Below are 14,309 nucleotides of genomic sequence, written 5' to 3' on the forward strand. Positions count from 1 at the left end.
CAGCAGGATAACGCACCATGTCACAAAGCTCAGATCATCTCAAACTGGTTTCTTGAACATGACAATGAGTTCACTGTACTCCAATGGCCTCCACAGTCACCAGATCTCAATCCAATAGAGCACCTTTGGGATGTGGTGGAACGGGAGATTCACATCATGGATGTGCAGCCGACAAACCTGCAGCAACTGTGTGATGCTGTCATGTCAATATGGACCAACATCTCTGAGGAATGTTAATCTATGCCCCACATCACCAGTTTGTAGCACAGGATTTCCGTGTATAACCTCAAAATCCCAGGCAGGATAACCCCTGGTGTTATCAACAGGGTTATGTTTTTCAGACTTGACATCATAAAACTGTTTCCACCATGACTGGTGTTTCCCTTGAACAGTGGAAAATCTTTGGGGAATTTTCTTGGAAATTTCCTTGGACATCTCTTTCAGTTGCTGCTGCAGCTGTTAAATCCCACTGGACTTGAGTGTGTATGAAAGCAAAGTACTACAACATGAGGACACTTTGGAGATTTAGGCACACAATGACACACTTAGCCGCACACGTATGAACAAGTATGCACACAGCTGAAGCCAAATGTGTGACAAAGGACGACCGGAAAATCCGAGGGCGTCATTAAATCCTGCCGGCTCACATGAGACCGACTCATTTGTGTGATCACTCATGTGTGGGAATAAGTCTCCACAGTGAGGTGAGTCAATCGGACTAGAGCTCCAAACGACCCAGATGTCTGATTTCCAATATCTTATTAAAAGCTGTAATAAAACCGGCTTACTGAGGCTGAAAGTCATCAGTGATCCATTATTCTCCACATGACCACCAACGACTTTCTCAATACAGCCTAGAATTAATTCCTTTGACTGGGTCGAGCTTAGTGAATGGCTTCTGATTGGCCTTTAAAAATAGAAGCACTTCTCACTTCAGCTCACCTCAACTCAACAGACCTTTATCGACAAAAATCCATCACCATTACAAACCCCATTAACAGGGAGCACCTCTCTAATACTGCTGAGATGAGTTGAGGCTTGGTCTTCACTCCTAAATATCAATAATGTACCTGAAGAAATTAAATCCATAAGTCCTGTTTAAAGCATAGATAAGTTGATCCTGAAGAAGAGGAACCACTTCCAAAGAACAGCTCTTAAGCTGTCTCATGAGGCTCTTCCAGCCAGTGTTACTTCCTGTTTAATGGTTAACGTTCTCTAAACCAGTGGTTCAGAACTGGTCCAGCTCTGTGGTCCAGATTTCTCCTTAGGGTGCTTTCAGACCTAGAGTTGTCTTGCTTTGGTCCGAATCAGGGACTCATTTTGTTACAAAGTTGCCTAGAGTTGGTTCGTCTTCTCACGGCAGCATTCACAAGTGGACCAGATCAAATGCCTTGTGTGAGAAAGCTGCTCTTGATTGGTCAGAATTTCCATGTAGGAAAAATCCAGGAAGTGGACTAAACATTGAAGAAGAGTACACTTGCAAGATAAATGTGACACTTTCTAATGTCACAATGGAGGGACAACTACACAGGTTGATTTTAGCGCTGCTCATCGTGGACTATATTGCTGTCATTGTTCATTTTAGTCAAACCATACAGTTTGAAAACGAGGCGCGGCTCCAACTAGAAAACAATGTTTTGATGCATTGGATGTGCTGAATGTGCATATTAAGGCAGTACAGGAGGAGGTGCACATTAATAATCCTCCAGGACTGTAACATGCTCATGTTTAACCCAAACAATGTGTCATGTGACTGCAGTTGGTTCAGATCCAGGTCGGAACACGTTCTCACCACAAACGAACCACACCAGAGTTCGTTTGTAACCGGACTGAGACCACCTCTTCAAGAAGGTCTCCACAGTCCGCAGTTTTGGTGCGCACCTGAGTGCAATTGCTGTGTTCACACCTGCCCAAACGAACCACACTTAGAGGGCAGACTAACTTGAGTTCAATTGAACCGAACTAAACAGGGCAGGTGTGAAAGCACCGTTAGTCATTAGTTCAAGGTCCTCACAGTTTAATACATTTAGCAGCATACTTGCATTTGGCCATGTCGCCAAGCTAGTTTGCTGTCTTTGCTGTTTCCAGCACAGAGCTTTTATTTTGCAGTGCCGTTTACTGCTGTAGAGTGAGTAACTAACCGACAGTTACTTGATAGAGACAGCAAACTAGCTCAACAACATGGTCAAACGCAAGTATGATGCTGAATGTATTAAAGTGTGGGACCCCGAACTAATGACTAATGTGAAATCTCGAAGCCGTGGCTGGACCAGTTGGGAACCACTGATCTATATAGCTCAGTATAACCGATCCCGATCAGTTAAAAAAACCTTGATTGGCCCCAATCCTGAATTTTGAGATTGGATCGGGACATCCACAATTTCAAGTGTCTATCAGTAACATTTTCTTCTACCTTTTAAAAACAACTGCACCGAGTCATTTGAGTGTTTGAATTCACTATTCATTTTGAGGACATTTTTAAATTTTATACTAAAAAAATGTGAAAATGGATGAAAACACTGTAAAAATGTGTAAAAACCAGCTTCCTGCAAACAACAATTAGTAGCTGTGACTGAACTGTGACTACGCAGACACACTTTTGTCCTCCTGCAGCAGCAAAATCACAGACGCCTCATGATACACATGGAGTTTTTTTTGGAGTAACTTACTGTATTTCTCATCTTTGCATCTTTGAAGGATCTCAAGGCTCCTTTGGTGAACCGGATGATGGAGGAAACTAAAGCTGTCGACAGTTTTGACAACATTACAGGGAACTGCTGCATCATTACCTAAAACGGAGAGACAGAGAGAGGAAGAGACTTAATGTTTTGCAGTGAAGTGTCTCCGTTTGTGAATAATTCAATACATAAAAAATAAGAGCCAAAAACAAGAAGCATTATGAGCAAAAAGAGGAGATGAAAAGGAAAGCAGGCAGAGAAGGTGAACTAACAAACAAGAGAAGAGAGGCAGCAGAAGCAAAAGAAAAGGAAGATGAGATTTAGAGAGAGAACAAAGTCACAAACCCCTCTGAGATAAGTCAGTGGTAACATTTTCAAACAGTCTGCTCTGTACCACTCCTCCCAGTTTGTGAAAATAAACACTGCAGAAGCAGATAAAAACCTCTCTTCTTCTTCCCCCTTCCTCATCATCATCATCATCATCAGCAGAAGCACAACTCCAGGTTTAAACTCCTCAACTCCTTAAACACACCCTGTTGTTCTTGGCCCGGGTAAAACAAGAATTTGGACAAAACAGTGTGAGCACAGCTTTCTGAACAGTGATGAATCACAGCTCAGTGTGTAACTGTGAGAGATTAACTTAAGATCATTAAGTAGCATATAAATTATTGTTGCATGCTGCAAACTTGGGAAATAAGAAAAATAACTTCTGAGTAATAACTTTGAGTTTCTGACAAAAAACAGGAGAGAAAATAAAGTACATGCATTTTGAGTTTTTAGAAGATAATGTAATCTGGGCTGCAACTCATGCATACTGCATTATGGATTCATTATACAATGTACAATTAATGAAAAATGCCAGTTGAAAGTCCCCAAAATTGCTTGTTTTGTTTGGCTAACAGTCCAAACCCCCAAAATATTACACTGACAATAATATAAAACAAAGAAAATAATCAAATCCTCACATCTGAGAGAGTGCAGAGAACAGATGTTTGGCTGTATTGCTTTGTTAATTACATTAATAAGTAATTAATGATAAAAAGTGTTGTTATTGATCCACTTATCAATAAAAGTACTATTTTTTAAGCACAAAATGTAATAAAATAAATAAAATATGGCCTCATATTGGACTACAGAAGGTTAGCTTGGTGTTTAGAGACAGGGAAAACTGTATTTTTTGACTGCATAAAATTTTTCTTGTGTAGCTTTTAAGTGCTTGGAAACAAATGTTAAGTATTTTTTGTATTGATGTTTTTTTTTGTATTTATTATTTTTGTATTTGTATTTATTTTTGTATTATTTTGTATTAATATCAATGAAATAGGCTACAATACGTGTGTATTATTTATGACTGTTAATTTCATTGACAACCTTTTTTCCATGACCAAAATGAGTTATGACGAGCTAAAAATAGTTCTTCATTATAAAAACAATCTATGTTCCCATTTTTGCTGGCGAGACAAGATGTGATGAAAATGTTAGTGGTGGATTATCAGACACTGAAAGCCGAGAGCAGCTGTGCTTGTCATTATCTTCAAATGCCGCATGAGCGACAGACTCGTGAACTCCAGTAAATAGTCTGCGCCAGGATGTTTAGCTAGCCAGCAAAAACACTCACACTGGCGCAGCGTCAGCAGTTGGTGCCAGTTGTGAACTGTAATTCAGCAGTAAATAATCAGCTGTGTGTGTCTGACTGTGGATGGTGGAGCTTCTGAATGGATTTGTGGAGTTTATTAGCTGCAGCGGTGGCTGTTAGCAGCTAGCTCCACCTGTTAGCCACTGAATGGCAGCGGAGCAAGCAGCCACCAGTCCGGACTGTCACGGGAAGGTTTATGATTTGATGGTGTTTGACAGGCAGGTGGGAGGCTTGGTTATCTGTCAGTCTAGCTATGCTGTAAGTAAACAGTCTGAACTCAGGTCAGTTTTCTCTGACAGAGATGAAAGTTTAGTTTTGATCACCGACTCTGAGGGGACACGAGTTTAAACCTCCAGACTAACATGTCAACACAGTGAGATCGATAAGTCAGAGTTTACAATGAACCTGGGGACAAATCCTAATTGTCTCAGATTAGTTATTTGTGGTGTCAAAGCATGGAGAGCATAAATAGAGATGTTGAACTTTTAAAATGATGATCAGTAAGTGTGTGCTTGTAAATCAGCTCTTAAACCTGTCAAACTCTGCTGGAGAAATGACAGTTTATACGTAAGTGTGCAGGGGTGACATTTTTTTTACAACCTGTCACCTTAAGTCTAATTTCTGATACATGAATTAGTCTGACTGGATTAGTTTAAAGATTATAAAAACATATAGAAAAATACTGACTAAAACGTTATGACTAAAATGTCATGGGTTTTCGTCGAAGGATAAAAATGACTAAAATGTGCCTAAAACTTCCTCTCAAGACTAAATCTAAAATAGCTGTAAAAATTAACACTGATTTATTAGAAGTTAAACAGTCAGAACGAACCTGCTTCATTAGGTCTGTGTGATTCAAGCAGATCTGACTGGCGGTCACTAAGCAACCCGCCGACTGTCATCACATTCTGATTTTAATGTGCTCTTCCCTGATTGGTGCACAGAGATACATGACATCATCTATGTCTAACTGAGACCACAGAGAAAAAGGAAACACATGTGAAGTAACCAAAACTATTCTACCCGAGGCAGATAATAGTGCGTTCCTGTAGGATCTTATTACTCATCGTAAGAAGCTGATTGAGAATAAATGTTTTCAGGGCTTTTAACCTTTAAACTGCAGCCGTTTATTATTTTATTAGACTTGAAGACGTTTCCTCACCAGTTTTTTTGTGGGTGTGTCTGCGACCGGCCTCCCTGAAAGCCACCAGGGCTCTGAAGTAGGCTCGCAGCACGGCCCAGCGGAAGGTCGCCACGGGGTCGATTCCCATCAGGCCGCAGATGAAGGCGTTCTTGCTGCTCTTGAGCAAAGCCACAATGTCGGGACGCATGTGGTCAGTGTTTTTCTCCCTGAAGTCCTGAATGAAGGAAAGACACATGTGCGTCCAGCAAAGCGTTAGTTACTCCTCTGAGGACTGAGGTTGTATCATAATTATACACAGACAATCAGGAACAGTCCGTCTCTGTGTCCTCTTTCACATAAAAGAGCTAATGTGGAAGTTTTTGGGTGTATCACAACATCCACATAGAAGAATCATAAATCATAAACACAAGCAGATAATGTTTCTTCATGTTGTGTTTATTAAAAAGTGCAAAGCCAGTTTACTACTGATGTTTTTATGTGCAATGTTTCACTGCTGTTACTCCAAAAGTAAGGAAATAGAGTTATATGACATCTCTCATATCTGTAATATATGAAGCTTAGCAGTTAGCTTAGCTTAGCATAAAATTGGAAACAGGAGCAAACAGCTAGCCTGGCTCTGTCCACAGGTAACAACAGCACCTTCCAACACCTCCAAAGCTTAATAATTAACATGTCATATCTTGTTTGTTTAATATGTACAAAAACCCAAATGTAAAAATTTATATACTTTTTTTTTGAAAGGGTGCAATAACTTCCTTAAGTCGCTGCTCTCACGACAAGAAAAGTAGAGTAAGCTAGTAAGTGCGCAACTTGACGTCTTGCCACTTTGGTTTTTGTCCATATTAAAGGGATAGTCCGCATCTGTTGAAGTGGTGTTCTGTGAGGTACTTATCCATAGTCAGTGCATTACATACAGTGGATGTCAGTCGGCACGCCCCCAGTATGGAGAAGCAGACAGGAGTACTGATACAGAAGCTAAGCAATGTACTGCTGTAGAGGGGGGCAGCAACAAAACCTAATTTAGCCACCTAAAAAAATTAATATCAGTTTAAGTGTACGCTATATTTAGAATATTTTCAGCACTTTACCTTAATGTCAGACAGGGATTTCCCACAGGCGACTGAAGCCGTTACATAGCGCTCTTCAAAGCCAGACTCCATTGACAAAAACAGCAATTTAACATCGCTGAACACAGGAGCTGCTGGTCTACCACTGCCTCAATCAGCCAGTGGTGGATCAAGCCAGTGGTGGACCAGCAGCTCCTGTGTTCAGCGATGTTAAATTGCTGTTTTTGTCAATGGAGTCTGGCTTTGAAGAGAGCACAGATGGGGAACTGAAGCTGTTAACAGCTTCCCCGTCTGACAGGGCCATCTGCGACAAAGTACAGTGCAGAAAATATTATCAATATGGCATGTGCTTAAACTGATTTTGATATTTTTAGTTGGCTAGAATAGGTTTTGTTGATGCCCTCATCCACTAGCTTCTGTGGCAGTACTCCTGCCTGTTTATCCAAACTGGCGTTGTACTGTATGTAATAAATTGACTATGTTGCCTCTGGTATTGACCATTTATTTGCAGTTACTGAACTGTCAAGAGGTCACATTTCGTTCATATACAATTTTCTATCAACAGTGACTCCCCCTGCTCTGCAAACGATCATGTCAGACTGGGAAGCAGATTTAGGTATCACGTTGTCAGATGAATGGTGGGATGATGCATGAAAGCAGTAAATTTATCCACCTCTTGTGCAAGGCTCAGCCTCATTCTGTTCAAAGTTCTTCACAGGATCCATTTTAGCAAAGCTAGATTATTGAAGATCTATCCAAACCTCTCTGACTCATATGTTCTGGTCATGCCCAAGCCTAGCGGAATACTGGAGATCTTTTCTTGATGTTTTATCGAAGATATTGGAACTGACTATACACCCATCACCTCAGAAAAACATGACACTGTCCTGAATGAAATTTGGTTACAAATAAAAACCTGACTATGGATAAGAATCTTATACAACCCCACTTCCAAAGATCTGTACTACCCCTTTAAACCACATATCACGTGTTGATTAGTGAACTTTAAAGGTGCTGGTAGCCAGATTTTGGACAGAGCCAGGCTACTGGTTTCCCCCTGTTTCCAGGCTTTATGCTAAGCTAAGCTAAATGGTTGCATTCTTCAACGAAATACTCAACAGACAGACATGAGAGTGGTATCGATCCACATGTAACTCTCAGCAAAAAAGCAAATGAGCGAACATCCCAGAGTGTCAAACAATTTCTTTGATCTCATGCTGGAGTTGGGAAAAAGACAAAAATCTTAATCATCAGCTTCTGAAGTAAATGATCATGAAGCAAAAACAAACTGGAAATAAATAATTCACGTTTGTTTTCACATCCTTTTCCGTGCACCTTTCATGTCTTCACATTAAGCGAGGTGCAGGAACACTTAGTTAAGCACACAGAGCTAACCGCCATCTCTTCTCCTGCCTCACGTGTCTGTAAGCAATTAAACACTTCGACTGAAGCCGTGCTTTGATAACAGAGCTCTGAACTATAAACCCTTCAACATATTCTCCCTCCATATGATTCGAGTCAGCTGTGTGTTCACCACCGAGCCGGCGTCAGGCACATTTCACGACTGTGGCTCTCACTGCACAATTCACACCAAACAACTCCTTGGCTCTCAGTGGATATGGGATACCTCTCCACATCCATGATAACCAACTGTTATGGATTTATATTATACAGTCAAACAACAATACGCTCGCCTCATTCCAGCACATGTGCTTCTTATCAAACGCAGCTGGGAAGCGAGAGAGAATTTAATTTAGCTGGGAAAAAAAAAATAAAAAAATAGATCGACAGAACAACAAGTAGGTCTGCTGCAGAGTCTCAGAAAGTGAAGCTTCCTTCATCTGTTCACAGCTTTGATTTTTGACATTTACCACACAGACAGGAGACCTCTGCTTAAATTTACATTTTAGGAATAAGTCCAATGCACTAGAAGTGTGTGGCGGAGTATTTATCTGCAGTGACTCTGCCCTCTACCTGTATTTTCTCCGTGACCTACCAGTGGAGAAAGCCTAATGAAGTGCACTCAAGGATGGCTTTACAACCGAGAACACGCACAAGTCAGTGCTGTAAAGGCTGCTACATGCCCCACTGCATGCAGCCAGTTTTTGCCCCTGCACCCCGTCATCCTGAGTCCGCCACTGTGAATGAGCACTAATCCAGACTGTGGTTTGTCTCTGCTTCATTTTGTTTACCTATGCTCCTAAGCATGAGCAACTGCAGGCAAACACATGTCAACATTTATCTCCTCCTACCCACAGATCCACCATAGATGCCTGTTTTAATCTTTAGTCATAACAAAAAGTGTCTTATGTTCTTGAAAGGACAAAGACTCACAATGTTGGGTGCCTTGTTTTGGTTATTTGAATGTGATAGCATTTCTCGTGTCAAAAAACCTGAATTGAAAAAGTAGATGCTCCACAAAACCTGCTCGGTGTAAACAGACCAGTTAATTGCGAAACTCTGCAGCAGCTCAAAACTTAAAGAGTCAAAGTTCATTTTTCATCCAGGATAATTATTAAAAAACACATATACAAATAAACATCAATATAAAAGCTACATAGTGACCCAGCAGCATCTCACCTTGACTCCGTACTTGACTTTACCAGCGTAGTGTCTGATGATGAAGGCGGGCTCCATGACAGCGGGGAACTCGATGTAGCTGTTTCCTTCATGCTGACGCTTGAACTTGTCCAGCAAGGTCTGATTGGAAGCCTGGGGGAAACTAGAAGGAACAAGGATTTTAATCAGGGCGCAGGTTCAAAACACAAATCACAGAGACATCGAAAACTAAAATCCAAGACTCTAAAATGAATAAATCTCAGACTTAACGTACCACAAAACTTTTTGTCTGGGAAACTCTTCAGTGGTTAGTTTGCAACAGCTATTTGTGTCTCTCCAAGAAGGCATTTTATTTATTCACTGTAAAAAGGGGGCACTAAATACAGTAACACACACAACCTACTATTCAATCTCATGATTTCTTTTTGTTTCCGTCTACTTTTGACAACAAGGCAGAGACGTTATGAACTCCAGTCAGACTTGAGTCACAAATTAGATGACTTGACAAAATCAAAAAAAGACTTGCAACTCTACTTGAACTTAAACACCAGTGACTCGTGACTTCACTTAGACTTGAGCCATTTGACATGAAAATACCTGATATCTTTCTCCTCCCTTCATTTCCTAAATCAACTAACACTGACAAACCACCTGTCTTCTCTGGGCCAAGATGTGAATGTTGTAAATGAGAGGCGAAACATCCTCAAGAAACTCAAGCAAGTCCAGTTGCCTATGATATAGCACTTGAGATTACCATGACCTGTATGACTGAGATTCTTCAGGTGTCCTGTTAGCCACAGAAGGCTGCCTGTAGCCCACACAAGAATGACTGCTGTGGGTGACGGCATATGTCCGCAACACACTGTGTGTGTTCAAGTAAATGCAAGCATACAAATGATGTATAAGGGTTTTGAAGGGTTGTCCCATTTCACAGGGGAAGTTTTCAACCACTAGCCCTTTTAACTTGGTTCTGAGAGGCAGGGTGGCACTCAAAGTCGAGGGGGAGGGGTAAAAATAAGAAATGGGATTTGGCCTTGGTGATGAGCGCATTATGACTTATTCAGGACTCAAAACTCAAAGTTTAGAACCTGACACTTGTGTGCAAAGACTTGAGGCTTGTGAACTCCAAAACACTGACTTGGTCCCACCTCTGCAAAGCAGCATCGGGGCAGCAGTGGATGATTACGTCCTGCATTTCTCAGAATTTAAGGAAAGAATACAGTGTGTCTAACTCCCCTCCCTTCACCCTCAGGGATTAAAACTCTGTCACAAACTTAATGCCATGCCTCAAATGTAACCAAAGCTGCAGCACATTCTTCCTCTGTGTTTTCATCTTTGCCTCATGCACATTTTATCCATTTACTACTGACCTCAACATACCTAAAGGGATGTTTCACATCATCTAAGCCTCTCCTCCCTGCACCTCTGAAACACTCTGGTGGCTGAAGTATATCCGCAGGGGTCTTAAAGCTTGATGCTGTTACTGTAGAAATGAACCCCCACACTCGCCCCCTACCCTGCAGTAACCTAATCCACTTCTCCAGAGGCCCCGAAGCCCCCGTGAGTTCCACTAACTGTGAATGATGAGATCTCTAAGCGTCTTTCTTTCTCTCTGTGTAATCATTTAGCATGAAGCTCCTTCCTGTGGCAGCATAAACCCCTGGAGAGACCCTGTCCCCCCTCATTTCTTCTTTAGAGATCCCCCTTTGACCCTAATTCTCCAAAAGTCGGCCCCCGTCACTCCCACACACACACACACACACACACACACGTATATATATTTCTATACACAAACATACACACACCATTTGGTCCATTCCAGGCGTTATTAGATCCAGATGAACCAGCTATGCTAAGTGGCACATAGGATGACAGCTAACATAGATAAATATGGCTGTGTGTGTACCGCCTGATGTGTTTTTATGCGAGGGGAGCGGGAGAGCGCTGGGTTTGATTTATGGAGGAGAAAGATGCAGAGGCAGAGTGCTGACCTGCAGGAGGAGAGCGCTTCACAACAGAGCGGGGAGAGGAAAAACGTGATCCAAAGATGCTGGCGGAGGAATTAGCATGTCTTCATGCTTTAGTGAAGCGCTAGTGTTAGGCCCAGTGTTGGTATCAATCAATCTAATGAGGAAAAGTCCTGCACAGGGAGCAGTTTGTCTCCTCGATTCACCAGTTGGGTGCTAAAGGTGCTCGTGCAGGGTGATATCAACAAAGCACGCTACAATGAAATATGTGCTGCTTTCCACAACATTCAGACAAGCTCTGGATGTAAATCATAAACATGGCAACTAAGGAGCTGGAAATCTACACAGGGAGAAAGAGTTCACGCTTGAACCTTTACAAAAATACTCCAACCAAACATCCGCCAATGATAAAGTAGATTAAAAAAAAATACAGGCCTGATTTTTCCACTAAAATACTTTGTCCTCACATTTGGTGATGATTCTTTAGATATCATTTGAAATAGGCCAGGAGGTAAATAAAAACACTGGACTTCATCATCTGGGGACCATGTACACTCACCGGCCACTTAATTAGGTACACCTGTACAACTGCTCGTTAACACAAATAGCTAATCAGCCAATCACGAAGTAGCAACTCAAAGCATTTAGGCATGTAGACAAGGTCAAGACGACCTGCTGAAGTTCAAACTGAGCATCAGAATGGGGAAGAAAGGTGATTTAAGTGACTTTGAACGTGGCATGGTTGTTGGTGCCAGACGGGCTGGTCTGAGTATTTACTGGGATTTTCAGCACAACCATCTCTAGGGTTTACAGAGGATGGTCCCAAAAAGAGAAAATATCCAGTGAGCCAAAATGCCTTGTTGATGCCAGAGGTCAGAGGAGAATGGCCAGACTGGTTCAAGATGATAGAAAGGCAACAGCAAAGGTCCGGCTCACCAAAACTGGACAATAGAAGATTGGAAAACGTTGCCTGGTCTGATGAGTCTGGATTTCTGCTGCTACATTCAGATGGTAGGGTCAGAATATAAAGAAGAAGAACTTTTGCAGATGGAGACTCAATGAGCCAAAAAAGAGAGAGCTACATAGGAATATGTTAGTTTTATGGTTGAGAAAATGTAGTGCTTGAGGAAAGGGCTGTCTTATGGCAAGGTGAAGCAGTGATAATATACTAAATGTAGCTTACACTTTAAGTGATATTGATTTTCTTAAGTGGCTAAAATACGTTTTGCTGCTGCCCCTGTCCACAGCAGTACATTGCTTAGTGTCTGTGTCAGTATCCCTGCCTGCTTCTCCAAACAGGAGGCATGCGGACTGACATCTACTGTAGGTAACACATGGATTAGGACTATGGATAAGTACCACATAAAACCCCACTTCAAAAGATCCAAATCATCTCTTTAAAGCATGAACATTTCAGTAGGTGGCGTACTTGCACTCCTCGTCCAGCAGGTGGAACAGCGCTGTGGGTTTCTTGCTGATGAGGTTGAGGCAGCTGCTGTTGTCGATGTATTCGATGTTGTGCCAGGTGATGCCCTCTGCCCTGTACTCCTCCTGCAGGGGGGAACAGAGGAAAAACGACTTTGGGTCAGCAAATACTTGAAGGGCAAATGATTTAGATGTTCTGTCAGAGAAAAAGGCATCATGTTGATGTTATTGACTATTTTTAACCTTCACTTGAACAAGACTTGACTCAACACTTTGCAGTTAAGTAGGTTTCAACAACTATCATACCAGGTGACACACCTGCTCTCATCTCGACTAAGAGGAACCTTGACTATTATAACAAGAAGTAAAGTGTTGCTCACATGCAGCATAATTTATTATACTTCTGCAGTTTAAAACCAAAAAGTCAGAGCAATGCTTCCACAGCACTAAAAACCTGAATTCCCACAATGAAAACACCTGTCAGCTTGTAGATTATCAGTAAACCACAGTCAGTTGGTAACGTCTATGTGCCCCCAGGGGCCAATGACAAGGGAGGTATATGACCCATGTCCTCTAAAACCCCTAAGGGCGAAACCAGTGAGAGACGCCAGTTACAATCCTAACGCCAGCTGGGAGGAACTGCGGAAAAAAGTAGAAGAGGAGGTTTGAGGATTAACGGTCTCCTCTCTCTGGAAAGCTACTGTTGAGGTACATCTGAAGGTATGTAAACAGCTCCTGCTCCAGCAGCTTCCCAGATCACAGTCTTACTGCTGGAAAAGAGCATGCACACTCAGCAAACTGAAGCACAACAGTAAAGCTGAAGGGTCAGCAGTGGTGAGGCGGGGAGTCGAGCTGAACAGAAATAGAAGAAAAGGAGGGTGTATGTTTGAGAAAAATCAATAACAACAATGATTAAAGCACTCATAGCAGATGCTAGATGCTGCAGTGTTCGTTACATCCCCCAGAACCAACTGATGAAAATAACATCACAGTGCTAATTTTGATGTTCTTACAGTGCTGCCAGTCGTTTGATGAAAGGCAGTGGAGTCATAACAGATAAAAGGATTTATCCCTCTTGGGAGTACGAGTGTGCTCAGAAAATATTATGTTAATATGCACATTAGGTTATGTAATATCTTGTGTGCAACACTGATAAATAGTTCCTCTTAGGACTATAAATGCACTCAGAGCATTTCATGGTGTTTCACACTAATGTGTCTTCAGTATAAATGGGAATGTTATGCAGATGGTTGCAGTGAAGTAAAGGGGGAAAAACATAGAGTCTCATCCCATGGGTAAAATAAATTTGATTTTTTTTTTTTTTTAACTCACTGAGAAATTCAAATTTCCAATTGTTCAAAAAATATGAAATAATAATAATAACAATAATAACAGCATGCATATCTAGACAATTAACACTAGGTGCTGGATAGAGCATGTGAAAGATGGGAAAACAGAGTCGACCCACAAGATAATGCTTCCATGAGCATATATTTTATTATTATTAAGATATTTAATGTAGTCTTATTTACTTACTATTTTAAATTATTTATCTTTTAAACCTGTCAAAAACGAAAAAGAAAAAGAAATGCAAGTTTGTAAATGTGTAGAAATAATTTGTAGTTGTAGAAATAAATTATGTCTAAACTAGTCCATACCCATTGGTAGCTTTGTCACCTTCTACCTATGCCAATCCTCAATGCCTATGTGCAGTTTCACATAGATTGACCACGTCAGTGAGTAGAAAAATGTGGAACAGACAGAATGACTGACTGACAGAATGACACACTGACAGTTTCCGTGATTATGTACAGCATACCATACCATGACTTA

The 14,309-nt window shown here is 41.3% G+C and overlaps 1 protein-coding gene across 8 annotated transcripts in view; it reads right to left on the reverse strand.

Annotated features, from left to right (window-relative positions):
• The window catches only part of LOC126407576 (unconventional myosin-IXAa-like), a 209,180-nt gene that overhangs the window by 33,568 nt on the left and 161,303 nt on the right, over positions 1-14,309 (reverse strand). For all 8 annotated transcript variants that reach the window (XM_050072586.1, XM_050072585.1, XM_050072583.1 and 5 more), the window contains 4 exons: positions 12,481-12,602; positions 9,106-9,247; positions 5,477-5,672; positions 2,670-2,789 (listed from right to left, as the gene is read on the reverse strand). In XM_050072586.1, coding sequence (XP_049928543.1) covers positions 2,670-2,789; positions 5,477-5,672; positions 9,106-9,247; positions 12,481-12,602 — 580 coding nt within the window. The remainder of the gene's footprint in view (positions 1-2,669; positions 2,790-5,476; positions 5,673-9,105; positions 9,248-12,480; positions 12,603-14,309) is intronic.

This window comes from Epinephelus moara, chromosome 20 (genome assembly GCF_006386435.1).
Source record: "Epinephelus moara isolate mb chromosome 20, YSFRI_EMoa_1.0, whole genome shotgun sequence".
NCBI classification, from domain to species: Eukaryota; Metazoa; Chordata; class Actinopteri; order Perciformes; family Serranidae; genus Epinephelus; species Epinephelus moara.